The sequence below is a fragment of the Chrysochloris asiatica genome, unplaced genomic scaffold (assembly GCF_000296735.1).
Source record: "Chrysochloris asiatica unplaced genomic scaffold, ChrAsi1.0 scaffold00019, whole genome shotgun sequence".
In the NCBI taxonomy this organism is placed as follows: Eukaryota; Metazoa; Chordata; class Mammalia; order Afrosoricida; family Chrysochloridae; genus Chrysochloris; species Chrysochloris asiatica.
In genome coordinates this window covers 26,739,225-26,756,405 of record NW_006408537.1, presented here as the reverse complement: position 1 = coordinate 26,756,405, position 17,181 = coordinate 26,739,225, and the positions used below count along the sequence as shown (strand labels likewise).

The following is a 17,181-nucleotide window of genomic DNA, read 5'->3' as shown; positions in this document are numbered from 1 at the left end:
ATCTTGCAGTTCAAATTGACCTTGCTGTCCAGCGCTTATCCCACAGTGCCACACCAGGGCACCATAATGAGATCGAATATAATACAATCAACTCCATGATATGATATGAAGTGATTAGTTCTGATCTGATGTAATTATCTAATGTATTGTAAATTCTCCCTTCTATAACACTAATGATATCAGATGCAATCTAAAGAATTAGGTTATATTTTGAGTCAATCTCTGCTGAGATATAAAAGGAGACAAAAGTGAGCAGAGAAAGAGGGCCCTACTACCACCAAGAGCTCTGGTAGCATAGTGGTTATGAGTTAGGCTGTGAACCTCATGGTCAGCAGTTCGAAACTGCCAGCTGTTCTGTGGGAGAAAGATGATGCATAGGAAACCCTATGTGGAGTAGCTATGAGTCGAACCGACTCCATGACATACCACCACCACCACTACCACCAAGAAAGAAGAGCTGAGAGTGGAAAGTGTCCTTTGTACCGACCCGAAGTCTTTGTACTGTGAAACACCTAGATCCAGGGAAAGATTGATGCTAAGGCATATTGCTATCTCCAAGGACTACTGGGCTTACCAATACTGAAAGGAGACAAGGACATTTCTGACTTCAGGCTTCTAGCCTTCGAAACTGTGAGAGAACAAATTTCTGTTTGTTAAAACCATCAATTTCTGCTGTTTCTGTTTTAATAACACTAGACAATCCCCACGGAGATGAAATGACACCGTGGCAGAAACAATGGACTCAAACATAACGACAGTTGAGAAGTTAAATGATGCAGGACCAGGCAGTGTTTTGTTCTTTTGTGCATACGGATGCTGTGAGTCAGAATCGATTGTGGTGCTGCAGGATAATGTGCTGGACCACAAGGCCAGTTTGAGCCACAAACAGCCTTGTAGTCCAAATCCACCAGCTGCTCCTCTTAAACCCTTTACAGGCTCGCTGTGAGTTGGAACTGACTTGATCGTACTTAACAACAACAACAACGATGTTTGGTGATTAATCAACCTAGTGGGGGAATGGGACTTATTTATCTTCAGATGGTCAAGTTAAGGAGTACTGTAGGCGTTTGGACACTTAGAAGTAAAGGGAGGTAGCAGAATTGTACATGGCTGACAGGAAATAACCTGAGAAATAATTTCTGGTAAAGGGGAGAAGAAATTACAAGGTGTAGAAAATCATATAGTTCAAGAGCACATTTCCTAGAACAAAAGATAGAGGCAGGAAGCAGAGAAATGATGACTTATGATTTTAATTCAGAAACCAGTGGCAGTTCTGATAATCCTGTATTTAACAGTATAAGTTGTCTTTTCATAACATGAATGTACAGATATATTAGAGCTGCCTCCACCATGTGGTTGCTTTTAATAAAGACTTAAATTTTGTTTTAGTAAGTAAGAAGCTGGCTATATTTTCTCTCATTAAAAAAAATACACTTGCTGGCATTTCCCTAAGGGACTGCTATCTCATGTCAGAGGCGTATATGCTCGATTCATGGGAGAAACACTTGCGCTGTGGTTTGCTTCTCTCTTCTTCCTGTGGAAATTTTATACTGAAGCAAAACTGTTAAAATAGCAATGAGAAATAAACTTATATTTAGCACCAAATACAGATCCAAGATTAATATCAGGCCTGTATTTTCTGCTTTCTTGAGATGTACTGTAAGACTGAAAAATATGAGCCTGTTAACATCTGTCTTTAGAAGGAGTCACCAAGTAATTAAAAAAAAAAAAAAAATCACTACCGTTTGAAGCAATTTGCTGACTTCTGGACACATCAGTGATGTTCATTATTATCATCTAAGTATCAGCCTCTGGTATTATTTGCAATTTTCATGAATGAAAGCTAGAAAACGGAATGACTATGAAATCAGTCTTTGCGGTTCCTTCACGTATTCTCAACACTAAGGCCACTGGGTAAGTAGTTTATTCTGGAACATAGAGAAATCATGAAGCTTTGGCAGTATAGTGAGGTGGCCGAACTAAGGAAACTGAGGGCAGCTCAGTGGTCATCCCAAGAGAGACTGGACTCTCCAAATTAGTCCTGCAATCATTGTTGCCCATGACTATAGAAATGCTTTACTACAGAGCTTTAGGGGATAGATTTAAATTGAACACATAGGTATAAAGAAGAGATTTTGTAATTCTATATAAGATCTTAAGGAGTTCTGGTAGTGTAGTGGTTACGAATCAGGCTGCAAACCCCAGGGTCAACAGTTCGAAACTACCAGCTGTTCTGAGGGAGAAAGATGAGGCTTTCTGCTCCTGTAAAGATTTACAGCCTCAGAAACCCTGTACAGGGTCACTACGAGTCAGAACTGACTCCACGGCACATAACCACCACCACCACCACTATGTAAGATTTACCAATTTTAAAACACACTCAAAACTAAGCAGAGATGAATGAATATAGTAACGAAAGAAAGTAATTAATAAAAATTTAAATATATTGATTTTCCCCTTCAATTACAACTGTTTTAAATGTTTTCCAAACACAAGTATACAATGACTTCATGAGTTCTTAAATCAGCAATTTTAGAAATACACCTAGGTCTGGATAGAGGGCAGGGGTAAAAAAGGTGGGTGGTCCATGAGGGATAAGTGCTAAAGTTTTTACAAATTAGCCCTGTGAGCCTTTATCAAATTGTTTCCAAATACTATCAGTTGACCAATAGAGTTCAATGCTATCTATACAAGACTCACTAGCTAACACAGCAGCACCATTAATCTGTTACTAACTGGAAAGGAGGGACCAGTCACATCACAGGAAAAAGATAACACGTTTGGTAAAGTGGAGGTTGGAGAGGAGGACCCCCAACGAGATGGATTGGCACAGTGGTGGAAGCGATGGACTCAGGCATAGCAATGATTATGAGTTTGGCCCAGGACCGGGCAGTGTTTCATTCTGTGGTGCATAGAGTCACTATGAGTCAGTATTGACTCGATGGCACCTAACAAAAACAACTGCATTTCCCATGTTGAAGGTATATAATTAAGTTACCACAATCTTTTCTATGTTCTTTTGGATGCTTAAGACTGCTAAGAAAATTTGGGCGTGTATTGAACATGTTCAGATTAAAGCAATCTTATAAATGCATGGTGTTTTGAGCAGTCTTAACAACGTTTCCAAACTTCCACTCAGAACAGTTGAGAGAGAAACATATAAGAGAGATGCCATTCTTTTTTTCATTTCACTGCAGTACATTAGGTTGAACAAGGAAACAACGAGACTCCCTTTACACTTTATAATTTTACCTGCGATATTATTTTCATGGACCTAGTAACAGGCCTAAAAAGATTTCAACACTCATCTGCTAAAACTTGCTTCCTTGAAGTAGTTGGCATTTGCTTCTTTAGTACAGGTTAAATTTTATTGAACACATACTGAAGAGTCACATTAAAACATGTTGCATTATTACATCAGTTCACTAGAACCATGGATCAAATTTACACATACATTTAGCAAAAGACTGCACACACACACATACACACACGCCAAAGTCTTAGTAGGATTTTATCTTTATTCTAATGAATATCCTTTTTTAAAGGCTTTTATTATTAATTGATAGTTTACATTGCAGAAAATCAGTTTTGCACTCAACTAATCCCACTTTGCGTCACTATAATGATTACAGTCCCCTCCATACACCATCAGCCAACAGTATTTGCCTCTACTTCTTCCCCTTGCTCCCTTGATGTACACAAAAACACGCAGATATATACAACTGGTAAAACATTTTGCAAGCCAGCCTCCTGCCCATGAGAACACAGCCTTTCTCTCCCTGAGTCTAGAGTCCTCAGCTGCTCTATCTCTCCATGCCATCACGTCTGCCTCCATCTCTGGTGTTGCTGCTTCTCTGGTCAGGATCCCATGTTCTGTTCCTGTTCTTTCCTCTTGTTGGTCCTAGGATCCTCTGTTCCTGGAGTTCAAGATTAACAGCTCCCCCTTTCTGTTATATAACGGCTACCTTTATAGTTGTGACAACCGTATCTAATGAATATTATTTATTTAGCCATGAAATTTTCTTTCAAAGCAATTAATTTATTAACATTTGATACCCAAATGAAACAAACGCTCAAATTAATTGAACTATAGTTAAGATCTGCAAGGATCTGAGACAGTGAAAGAAAGATTTAAAGACTAAGACCAGCTGATGTATCTATAGCTGAAAACACTTATCAAATGGCAGCAGGCATCTGGGAAAGAAGTTTCTTTTGAAATTGGAGACCAGAACTACGTTGGCATTGCCTCTGGAATTGGAACAAAACCAATTTTTAATTGGTTTTAAAATCTGGAATGGAATATTCCTGTAGTCATCCATGAACCGACCTTAAATCCTGTAGAAGTTGAATGAATCTTGGCCAACATCAGCCTTGTTAGTTGTTTTGTTTGGGCCTCTAAGGGACAGAAAATATTTATTGCTGTAGGATAAGCAATGGACTGTTAACTGAAAGGTCAGTGGTTCAAACCCAGCAGCCATTCCTCAGAAATCCTATGAGTCAGAACCAAATAGTGGGTACTTCATAACATCAGGCTACAATCCTTCATAATGTTGCCTGAGCAGCAAATTCAGAAAGAGAAAAAAATCTCCAGGGTGTAAAATCAAATGCATTCATTAACATGCCTTGAGGCTTGATGAACCTGCATGATTGCACTTAGAACCTACCTTTATTCCCACTTTAGCAGAACAACTTCTAAACAGAAGTTAAGCCTGTTCTTAGAAAAGAGGCTGCAGGACAAATAGATTGCCAAACATGGTATTTTAAGGTCGATTTAACTTAGCTTTTTCTTTTGAGTCATTGTAACTCCTGGTGTGGCATTGTGGGATAATGCACTAGACCCAAAGGTCAATTTGAACCACAAGGTTGGCGGTTCAAATTCACCAGCCAATCTTGTACGATAGTCCAGTGCTTGTAATATGGAACCATCTGCTCCCTGTACCACCCTACCTGCTGCAATTTCAGAGGGACTCCATTCACCTGGGTACCAACTTGAAATGACACTTCTCAATTCAAATGCCATACACCGTTTTAGAGTTGGGATCTGGAATCTCCCAGTAGTATATTTAAAAGTAAATCATGAAATTTTTAGCAACTTACTTCACTCTCTTTGTCTCAGTGTCTTTATTTGTAGTATGGGGATGGTAAAATACCTATCTCATAGTGTCATGGTAAGGATTAAATTAGTCAATGCTCTTAAAATTCAGGAGCCGCTTGGCCCACGAATGTTGACTTTCAACACTAATCAAATGAGAAGGATGTGGTACCTTAAATTTAGGTCAGTCCTGCGACTTGGATACTCAGCCTTTGAAACTCACCTATAACACAGAAAGGTTTTCGGGCAAACCTCAATCTTCCTTGCCATCCTCTATATCGGCAACAGCAGCCCGCAGACCAGATTCGAATGATGAACTCCAAACCAAAGACGACAATCATCACGAACTCCTAAAATATCAAATGTAGCATGTTAGAGTGACGTACTATAGAGTAAACCACAGCAAGAAACTATGGATATTTCTAGACATTCAGGTGTGGTGGCTCCATAGATTAAGCACTGGACTGCAAAGCACAGGCCAAAGCTTCGAGCCCGCCAGCTATCCAGTGGGAGAAAGATGAAGCTTTCTGTTCCTGCAAAAGATTAAAAACAAAACAAAAGGAAACAAAAACCCTTGGAAACACTATACAGGGTCGCTATGAGTCAAAATCAACTCCATGGCACTTAATGACATTAGGCACTTCATTTATGATGTGTTGTTAATGTCTAAAATTAAGAACATCTTTTTTCCTAAGCACAGTAAACCTGAAGAACATCTGAAGCTCACATTGTCTGCATATCAATCAGGAAATGCTATTCCTTTTCAAGCCTTTTACACATTGCACATTCAGGAATCAGTTTCAATACTAAATGTGTAGGTTGAATAATTGACCTAGCTTGTTTGGTATATATAGTGTAGCTGACTTTAGCTACCTGGTCACATGTGAAATATCTGAAACAAAAGAGTGGACCCTGAAATATAATGGCAAGTTTTTCAAAAAACAATTTCATTTTGTTGCAAGAAAGGGTAGAATCCTTAAATGTTTAAGAGTTGCTCTCAGAGAAGAAGACATGCATATTTAGAAGAATGCCGAATTCTTGTATTATGGTGGGAAAGTCTCCTTTTAAAATGGCAACTCTCAAATGCATTCTTGTGTGTGTGGCACGTATCCTCCTGGCCAGAAATAAGACCCTGATTTCTCCAGTTCTGAAGCTTGTTAATTATTATGCTGCCCTTTGGCAAGAGCTGTCTAGAAAACAACACCTGTTCTAGTAAACTGATTCTGAGATTATTTAGGAAGAGTTGTGAGTTAACCCCGGGGAAAGGCTAACTAAAGTGGTTCATTAAGCAGTCAGCCATACAATGAAAAACCAAATGGAATTTGTAAGAGGAAAACATCCTGGGGACAGATACTAAGTTTATAAAAATCGGATTCCCTTTTAAAAATAATTCCCTCAATTGTTTTTAAAGAAGAGTTGACTCAACATTGATGACGCAGGACAATATCTATTAATAATTGATTTTGATTTTAATTGCTTAATTATAAAAGCAGGATGTGGTCTTTATTAAAACATTCAAAGGCTACAGAAATAAAGAGAATACAAAGCCAAGGTCCTAACCCACTTCTCACTTTCTCACCCCAAGTCCCAAGGTAAAAATGGTTAGCACATTTAGATAAACAGCCTTTTTGCTGCATGTTTCTGGAAAACGTCTATTTCTTTTGATATAGCACATGATGTATTGTACTTTTGAAATGCCTAGTAGGGAGATACCATTCAATTCTTCTTGTATTTTACACCATTCCATGATAATCTCCAACCCTGTCAAAAGTAGGGACAATACTCATTAATGACTTGAGGATTTTGTTTGGCTTTGGTTTTGAGAGAGATTTGTTAAGAAGCTGATTCTATTAATTCATTGACATTTCTAAAGGACAAGCTCACCTGTTTTTAATCTATCACATCTTTCCGTATAGACAACACATGTGAAAGCCCGACATGTCTGTGTGTCTGTGTCCTGTCATGGTGGCATGGACTATGATTGTTCCCTATTTACGTTTAATAGCAGGCCTACTTTTTGGTGCATGTCCCTAATTCCTGCTTATACCAGTAAATTTGACTCTCCAGAGGTGAGAGACAATGATGAAAATCCCAAATGTGGCCTGAGTGTCCAGAAACCTCTATATAATGATTTCCCCATTTTGTGGAAACAGATGACACTAATAGATGGTTGGCCATTAAAACCCCAAACCAAGTCCATTTCTGAGACTTAAACTGCCCCCATAGGGTTTCCAAGACTTTAATCTTTATAAGACGTAAACTGCCACAGGGGCTGGCGGGTTCAATCTGCCAATCTTTGGCTAGTAGCCAAGCACTTAATCACTGTGCCACCAGGGTTGCTTGGATAGCCATTAGGAAGGATGAACAACATCTATAGATTCTTTTCTCAGGCCTCTTGTTCAAGGTTATTACTTTCTATCTCTTTATATTTATAGTTTAGAAAAAGAGTTTGTTCATTAATTCATAAAGCAACAACTCATAGTGTTCTCTATAGGGTTTCCAAGACTGTAACTATTTATCAGAGCAGAAAATCTCATTTTTCTTCCAAGGAGTTACGGGTGGGTTTGAACCAACAACCTTGTGGTTAGCAGTCCAGTACTAATCTTATAGTATCACAGAGTGGATTCACCAAAGGATCACAATTTCTGTCTTGAGGAAAATTAGGCCATTATTGAGTGTTCCCTGTGAGGATTGATTTTAGACAGTGTGAAAAAACCCCCAATCTCTGAGTAAGCAACAATGAGATGAGAATTTGGTAGATCATTGCTGAGCGTTACCCTCAAGCCAGAACTGTAGGCCATGGACTGTTGTCTCTCAGGACTCCGACTTGGCAATTATATATTGGGAACAAAGGTATACTTTAGCCAGATTTTGTCTCTTAGTCCCTGAAATGTCCATTTTATTTCAATTAAAAATAAAACAAAACGCTACTGGGCTAGAGACGGGAAAGTATCCTTATTATGATAGGTCTTAGAATTGTTGTTGTTGTTAGGTGCCGTTGAGTCGGTTATAGGTGAAGAAAATGTAACTTTTTTTTATTGTTTTGAGTTCACTCTTACGGGGCCTTTAAGAAAGGTGCCCAATGTTCAGGATTTCCTGTGGATGTCCCTAATAGTCTCACAAACCCTCATACAAATATTTAATAAACATGCATTATGCTCTACCACATGTCAAATATACATGGAAACATTATTTATAGGCCTTGTGGGCTTTAGGGCAGGAAAGCATGTCAGCATTTTTCCATTTTAATATTCCTAATGTCTGGCACATAGTAGACTTTTATGAAATATTAATGTAAATGAGAAATAAAAAAGTAATTGCCATTCAATTAGAAAGTAAAGAGATAAAGAAGATATATCCTGAAAGCATGAATTAAAAATTAGTAAAAAGAATGGCTAGAAAGCAATTTGGCTACTTTATTGGCTACTTGTAGTATTGGTTGATAAAGTTGACTTCAAAGCAAAGAAAATTACGCAGTACAGAGAGGGACATTACACATTGATAAATGAATAAATCTACAAAGAAGACAATCATCCAAAGTACATGAAGCAAAAACTGAAAGGAGAAATCGACAAATCTGTAATTATCATTGGGGACATCATCAGCTCTTTCTCAGCAACTGATAGAACTATTAGAGTTACCCAGACAACACAACTGATCAACAACAGCAGAATATTGACTTTTTTCTACTGACCATGGAACATTAGACAAACCTCAAGAAATTTAGGAGAATGAAATCACAAACAGTCTGTTCTCAAACTGCAAAGGGATAAAATTAGAAATCAATTAACGGAAAGATAACAAGCAAATCTACAAACGTATGGAAATTAAACAGCACACTTTTAAATAATTGATGGGCAAAAGAGGAAGTTGTACAACGAATAAAAGGTACAGAGAACTGAAGGAAAAGGAAAAGGAAAATATATTGGATGCAGGTGAAGCAGTGTTGAGAGGAAAACTGATAGCACTAAATGGTTAGATTAGAAATGAGGAAAGGTATGAAGCCAACAATAGAAGTTCCTACCTCATGAAACTCCACTACCCATCTGTTAGTTTGTTTACTGTGGTGGGCTGTGTGTTGCTGTGATGCTGGAAGCTATGCCACTGGTATTTTAAATACCAGCAGAGTCACCCATGGTGGACAGGCTTCAGTGGAGCTTCCAGACCAAGACAGAGTAGGAAGAAGAAGAGGCAGACCACTTCTGAAGGGTTAGCCATTGAAAACTTTATGAATAATAGTAGTAGAACATTGTCTGATATAGTACAAGAGGATGAGCTCCTCAGGTTGGAAGAGGAAGAAGACTTGAGGAGAAGCTGCCTCCTCAAAGTAGAGTTGATCTTCATGAGAATGTAACAAAGTTTTCAGGACCTTCATTTACTAATGGGGCACAACTCAAAATGAGGAGAAATAGCTGAAAACATCCATTAGTAATCAGAATGTAGAGTGTACAAGGTCTGAATCTAGGAAAATTGGAAATTGTCAAAAATGAAATGGAATGCATAAAGGTCAATATCCTAGGCATCACTGAGCTGAAATGAACTGGTATTGGCCATTTTGAATCATACAATCATATGGTTTACTATGTTGGGAAAGGAGCTCTCGTAGTGTAGTGGTTACGAATCGGGCTGCTAATCTCAGGGTCAGCAGTTCAAAACTACCAGCTCTTCTGTGGGAGGCAGATGAGGCTTTCTGCTCCCATGAAGATTTACAGCCTCACAACTCTGTACAGGGTCACTATGAGTCAGAGCCGACTCCACGGTACATAACAACAACAACAACTATGTTGGGAAAGACAAGCTGAAGAGGAATGTCATTGCACTCATGGTCAAAAAGAGAATTTCAATACCTATCTTGAAGCACAATCCTGTCTGTGATAGAATAATATCCATAAACCTACAAGGAAGATCAATTAATACCACTATTTTTCAAATTTATGCACCAACTACTAAAACAAATGATGAAGAAATTGAAAAATTGTACTAATCTCTTCATCTGACATTGATGAAACATGCAATCAAGATGCAATAATAATTACTGGTAACTGGAATGTGAAAGTTAGGTAGTTAGAAAATATGACTGGTAATAGAAGCGATGCTGCAGATCACATGATATAGTTTTGCAAGACCAATGACTTATTCATTGCAAATACCTTTTTTCAACAGTGGTGATTTTACACGTGGACCTCATCATATGGAGCACACAGGAATCAAATCAACTATATCTGTGGGAAGAGACGATGGAGAAGCTCAATATCATCAGCTAAAATAAGGCTATGGGCCGACTGCAGATATGACCATCTATTGCTCATATGTACATTCAGGATGAAGTCGAAGAAAAATTTTTAAAAAAGTCCATCAGAGCCAAAATAAGACCTTGAGTATAAACCACCTGAATTTAGAGATCATCTCAAGAACAGATTTGATGCATTAGACACTATGACTGAAGACCAGAGGAATTCTGGAATGACATCAAGAACATCATACATGAAGAAAGCAAAAGGTCATTAAGAAGACAGAAAAGACCAAAGTGTATGTCAGAAGAGACTATGAGACTTGCTCTTTTTAAAGAAAACTTTTTATTGTGAGTTGAGTGAAAGTTTACAGAGAACATTATCAGTTTCACATTTAATATATCATAAACTTTGCTTCATGTCAATGATTACAATCCCGCCATGTACCATCAATTAAAAACATTTGCTTCCATTCTCTTTAAGTCTTGCACTCCTTCCTGTGTCTTCCATATCTTCATCTTTCTTCTGCCAATTTCCCTCAAGTTATAAATTACCTTCCCTGTCACCTAAGTTAACATGTGTCTATCCTTTAGCCAATGAATAATTATCCCTTCCTTCCCATCCCTGGTAATCGCCATAGAATATTTCTTTTAGCATGAAAGCCTTTTCTTAACTTTATACAATAGTACATACAATATTTATCTTTTTGTGATTAACTTATTTTACTCAGCATAATGTCCTCCAAGTTCATCCATGTTATGAGGTGTTTTGCCTATTCATCTTTATTCTTCAATGTTGCATAATATTTCATTGTGTGTATGTACCAAGGTTTGTTTAACCATTTTTCTGTCTCCATCTTTTTGCTCTTGTGAATATTGTGTCAGGTTTGAATTCTTTCTTCATATTTATCAATTTGTATGCTGAAGGAATAATCTAAAATGCTAGCTATTATGAAGAAGAATGTGGCATCGGGATTGGAGGAAGACTCGTCAACCACTTGCAATATACAGATACCATAATCTTGCTGGCTGGAAGCCAAGAGGATTTGAAGTACTAATTGTTGGATCAAAGAATAAAGCCTTCAAGATGGAGTGTACCTCAATGTAAAGAAAATGAAAATCGTCACAACTGAAACAATAAATAACATCATGATAAATGGGGAAAAAAAGGAAATTGTCAGATTTTAGTTTACTTGGATCCACAATTGACATTCATATGGATTTTTGAAACAGTAAAGAAATCAAAGGACATCTTGCATTAGGAAAATCTGTTGCAAAATCCCTCTTAAAGTATTAAAGAGCAAAGACGCCAGTTTGAGGGCTAATGTGTGTCTGACCCAAGCCATAGTGATTTCAATCACTTCATATGCATGTAAAAGCTGGGCAGTGAATACAGAAGACTGTAGAAGAATCAATGCATTTGAGTTATGGTGTTGGTGGAGAATATTGAAAGTACCATGAACTGCCAAAAGAACAAACAGATGTGTATTGAAAAAAGTACAGAGAGAATGCACTATGTAAGCCAGGATGGAAGACTTTCTTTCACATACTTTGGACATGTTATCAGGATGGACCAGTTCCTGAAAAAAAACATTATGCTTGGCAAAGTAGAGGATCAGTAAAAAAGTGGAAGACCTCTAGTGAGATGGATTTTTTTTATTTTTAAGTGTTGATCATTTTTATTATCTGCTTGGAAAATTAGTGTCCCAGCTCCAGGAAGCAATGGGTGGGCTTAATCCTCCTCCTTATCATCGAGGCTCCAGCCCCATTAATCCACAGTAATTCGAAGTACTAAATAAATTTATGGAGCCCTGGTGAGGCACTGTGGGTTAATGCACCAGATTGCAAAGCCATTTGAACGGCAAGGTCAACGGTTTAAGCTCACCAGCTGCTCCCCAGAACCCTATACAGCGTCGCTATGGGTTGGAATCAACTGGACAGCACTTCACAACAACCACAAATAAGTTTATGCTCATAAATTTGACAATTTAGGAGAAATAGACCAACTCCCCAAAACTACAAACTACCAAATTTCTACCAATAAGAAACAGACAATATGAATTACCCTATAATACAAAGGAAATTGAATTTGTAATTAAAAAGTTCTTCAGCTCTTGATATTTTCACTAGAGAACTCTACCAAACATTTAAAGAAGAGTTTAAACCAATTTTGCAGTTTCCTCTGTAAAATAGAAAAGAACACTTCTAAATTCATTTTATAACCCTGATACCAAAACTAAAGGAAGACAGTACAAAGCAAAATACTACAAACTAATCTCTCTCACAAACTTAGATATAAAAATGTTCAGCAAAATATCAACATATGGAGCCCATCAATGTACATAAAGGAATTATACACCACAAGCAAGTGGGATTTATTTCAGGCATGCAAGTGTGAATTAACAATGAATAATCAATTAATGTTGTTGTTGTTGTTGTTAAGTGCCGTCGAGTCGGTTCCGACCCATAGCGACCCTGTACAGGGTTTCCGAGGGTGTAAATCTTTACGGGAGTAGAAAGCCTCATCTTTCTCCTGCGGAGCAGCTGGTAGTTTCTAACCGCTGACCTTAAGGTTTGCAGCCCGATTCGTAGCCACTAGGCTACCAGAGCTCCTTAATCAATTAATGTAGCCCACTATAATAGCTAAATAACCATTTCAATAGATATATAGAGAATGTTACCAAATCCAATAGTTATTCATGATAAAAACTCCCAAAAAGGTAGGAATAGGGAGATAATGCCTTAATTTGATAAAGAGCACCTATAGAAAATCTATAGCTAGCATCATACTTGATGGCAAAAGACTAAGTGTGTTTCCCCTAAGATCAAGAACAAGACAGGCTATAAGACAACACCTTGAAGGAATGAGTCACTGGGCCTGGGGATCAAGGGGACATCAAGGTTAATTGGCATAACTGTCCACAAGGACAGTGTTCTTTCTACATCTTACTTTGGTGAGTAATGACTGGAGTTTTAAAAGCTTGTGAGCAAAGAAGAATGAAGAAAATCAAAGACCCAAGGAAGCAGTACAAGGGTCCAGTGGGCTACGTGAACTCCAGTTCTATGACCCTGAGACCAGAATTACACGGTGCCTGGCTGCCACTGCTGAACTCTCCAAAAGGGATCACAATAGGAGGTCCTGATAGAGTGGGAGAAAAATGTGGAAAAAAATTAAAAAATCATAAAGAAGACCAGGCTTATTGGTCTGATCACTACTGGTGGAACTCTTGAGACTATGACCCTTAGACACCCTTCAAGTCTGGAACTAAACTCATCCTCATGGTTCAACTTTCAGCAAAATGATAAGTGTATAAGGTGAACCATAGCACATTATTTAAGGAGACAGCACTCATTAAATCAACTATAAGAGATGAAAACAGCGGCATTTGCCCAGGGATAAAACTCAAAAGGTTGGAATGATTGGAAAGAAGAATGAAGGGAAATAGTAAAGACAAGGAGGAAGTTGTTACATTGTGAGGATTGCAATCAATGTCACAAAATAAAATGCATATTAATTGCTGAGTGGAAAAGCAGTTTGCTCTGTAAACTTGCCCCCAAATCACAATTAAAAAAAAAAAAAAATGAACAAGGCCTGATGTCTACTTTCACTACCTTATTAGACATAGTGACAAATTCCTGGGTGGTGCAAATAGTTAAATGCTGAAAGGTTGATGGTTCAGCTTTATCCAGAGATATCTCAGAAGAAAGACCCAGTGATCTGCTTTCAAAAGGTCAGAGTCTTGAAAACCTATGGAGAGCTCTTTTACTTTGCACAATTGAAGTCACCACAAGTTGAAATCGATGACAATTAACAATATTAGATATAGTACTGATAATTATAGCCATGGCAATAGGGCAAGTAAAGTAAATAAAAGGCATATAAATAGGAAAGAAGAGATAAAACTGTCTCTATTTTCAGATGACGTAATTGTTGATGGAGGAAAATTGCAAGGAATTAATAAAAATTTCTTAGAATTAACAGATGAGTTCAATAAAATTGCATGTTACAAGACAACACACAAAAATCAATCACATTTATTCATACTAGCAATGAGCATGTGGAAACTGAAATTAAAATATAATATTATTTATAATTACTTCAAAGAAAATGAAATACTTAGGTATATGCAAAACTTGTACAATATCTGTATACTGAAAATTATAAAATGCTGATGAAGGAAATTAGAGAAGACCAAAATAAATGGAAAGAAATACCATGTTCGTGAATTAGAAGACTCAACGTAGTAAGCATGTCAACTCTTCCAATATTAATCTGTAGGTTTAATGAAATTCCTCTCAATATGTTAGCAAGACTTTGCTTTTGGTTTATATTCTAGAATATAGATACACTTATCCTAAAATTTATGTCAAAAAGCACAGGTAAAAGCAATCCTGACAAACAAGAATAAAATGGGAAGACTCATTTTAGCTGGATATTAAGACTTACTATACAGGTCCAGTAAGGAGCTCTGGTGACGTAGTGGTTACGAATTGGGCTGCGAACCTCAAGGTCAGCAGTTCAAAACTACCAGCTGTTCCACAGGAGAAAGATGAGGCTTTCTGCTCCTGTAAAGATTTACAGCTTTGGAAATCCCATACAAGGTCAGTATGAGTTGGAACTGACTCCACGGCACATAACAGCAACAAAATACAGCTCCAGTAAGCAGCCCAGGTAGCATAAGAGTTATAAATTGACCTGTAACTATAATGTTCAGCTCTACAAGTAGCTCTGTGTGAGGAAGTTGAAACTTTTGGCTCCCATAAAGATTTACAGCCTCAGAAACCCTATGAATTGGAACTGATTCCATGGCATACTATCACACCATATAGCTCCAGTAATCAAGACAGTGAAGTATTTATTGATGGAGGGATAGAACAAAATCGAGAACTGAGAAATAGACCCACACATATATGCTCAACTGGTTTTTGATAAAGTGTGGCAGTAACTAACTAAAGAAAGAATACCTTTTTCAACAAATGATGTTGGAACAATTGAATATCCATAAGCATATCCAAGTAAACGTGAAGAAATCTGAATAAAATTTGTGAATTGTATCAGTATTGTCATTCCTAGCTTTGATATTATACTCTTGGTGGTGGTGGCTGTGTGCTTTCCAGTTAGTTCAGACTCATAGTGACCCTGTATTAGGTTTCTGAGATTTTTAATCTTTACGGGAGTAGAAAACCTCATATTTCTCCTGCGGAGTGGCTGGTAGATTTGAGCTAACGATATTTCAGTTAGCAGTCCAGTTCATAATCCACTATGCTACCAGGGCCTCTGTTATTATTTATTATATGGACTTTGCAAAATGTTGCTATGTGGATGAGTAAAAAATTATCCAATTATATTAAAATGCCCGCCCGTGTCCATGGCTAATGACATGAAATGTTATTACATGAAATGTTTTGTGCACATGAAATGTTTCTGTCTAATAGATGAGTGCAATGGATTATGGGGCAAATCATTTGCAAATTAGCCATGGCTCTGCCTATAAAATAATCCACAACAGACTTAGGTTTCAAAAAGTTTGTGAGGGATGGGTATCAAAACAGTTCATGGAAGAGCATAAACAGAAGTGATTGGCCATCTGCCAACAAAATTTGGCCAATACTCGAAGGAAGGTAAAAGTTTCTTTAAAAACAAATTGTTACTGGTGACGAGACATGGCTTCATCACTACGAGCCTGAGAGTAATTGGCAAAGTATGGAATGGAACCATCCTCAATCATCGACCAAGAAAAAGTCAACCATCAGCTGACAAATTGACATTCATGGTGTTCTGGGATCTTCAAGGGCCAGTATTGAAACACTATCAGAAAGGAGGTTCACCAGTCAGTGGTGCTCATTACAGTGAACCATTCACTGAAGAGCTGAAGCCTAAACTTCGGATTAAATTCAGATGACTGCCATCCAAGGGCGCTGTAGCCTTGCATGCTAAGCACATCCTCACACCTCTACCCACACTGTTGACAGTCTGCAAAAACCTCATTTTGAGGTGTTAATGCATCCTCCTTATAGTCCTGATCTTGCTCCATCAGGCTTTCACCTGTTTGGTCCCTTGAAAGTAGCCCTTTGAGGATGAAGATTCACCTCTGATGAAGATGTGAAGACAGCAGTGCTTTCACGGCTTGCAGTTCAGCCTAAAGCATTTTTAAGATAAGGGAATATGAAAGCTTGTTGACAGATGGGCAAAGTGTACTGTAAAGCAAGGAGATTATGCTGAAAAATGATGCATTTGTCTTTTCTAAAAGTTGATTAAAATGAATTCTATAGTGGAAGTGTGGATAATTTTTTATTTACCTTTGTATTTTGGAAAACTAGGTTACATGTCCATAGAATCTCTCTATTTTATTTCTTAAAACTGCAAATGGATCTACAATTACATCAATAAAAATTTCAATTTTGAAAAAGTCATTGCCAGTGTTCTAGCTGGGTTACACTCATGAGAAGATAGATACTCCTTTCAAGTTCAGATGGTAGATTTGATCTCACTGTGTTCTGGTTGATGATTCTCTGTAAAACACCCTTTGAAGGGGGCATCTCTTCATTTTGTTTTTAAACTAAAAAAATCTATATGTAGATTTGAAACAATTTAGACTAGGGCTGATTCTGTTGATCTTTGCTGGGTCAGCAATGAAACAAGTTCTGGTGCCTTATGACAAATCAGTTCATTTTATCTGGCTTGGTATTAATTTAAATAAATTGCCCCCCATTTACTCATATAGGAGTCTTGGTGTGGTGCTGTAGGTTAATGCGCTGAACTGCAAAGTCAGTTTGAACCACAAGGTCAGTGGTTCAAGCTCACCAGTTGCTCCTCAGAAATCCTATACAGGGTCGTTATGGGTCGGAATTGACTCAA

General features: G+C 37.7%; 1 protein-coding gene across 5 annotated transcripts in view; it reads right to left on the bottom strand.

The window, feature by feature from the left end:
* KCNQ5 (potassium voltage-gated channel, KQT-like subfamily, member 5) overlaps positions 1 to 17,181 on the bottom strand; it is a 771,186-nt gene that overhangs the window by 204,214 nt on the left and 549,791 nt on the right. For all 5 annotated transcript variants that reach the window (XM_006835755.1, XM_006835757.1, XM_006835759.1 and 2 more), the window contains exon 3: positions 5,316 to 5,442. In XM_006835755.1, coding sequence (XP_006835818.1) covers positions 5,316 to 5,442 — 127 coding nt within the window. The remainder of the gene's footprint in view (positions 1 to 5,315; positions 5,443 to 17,181) is intronic.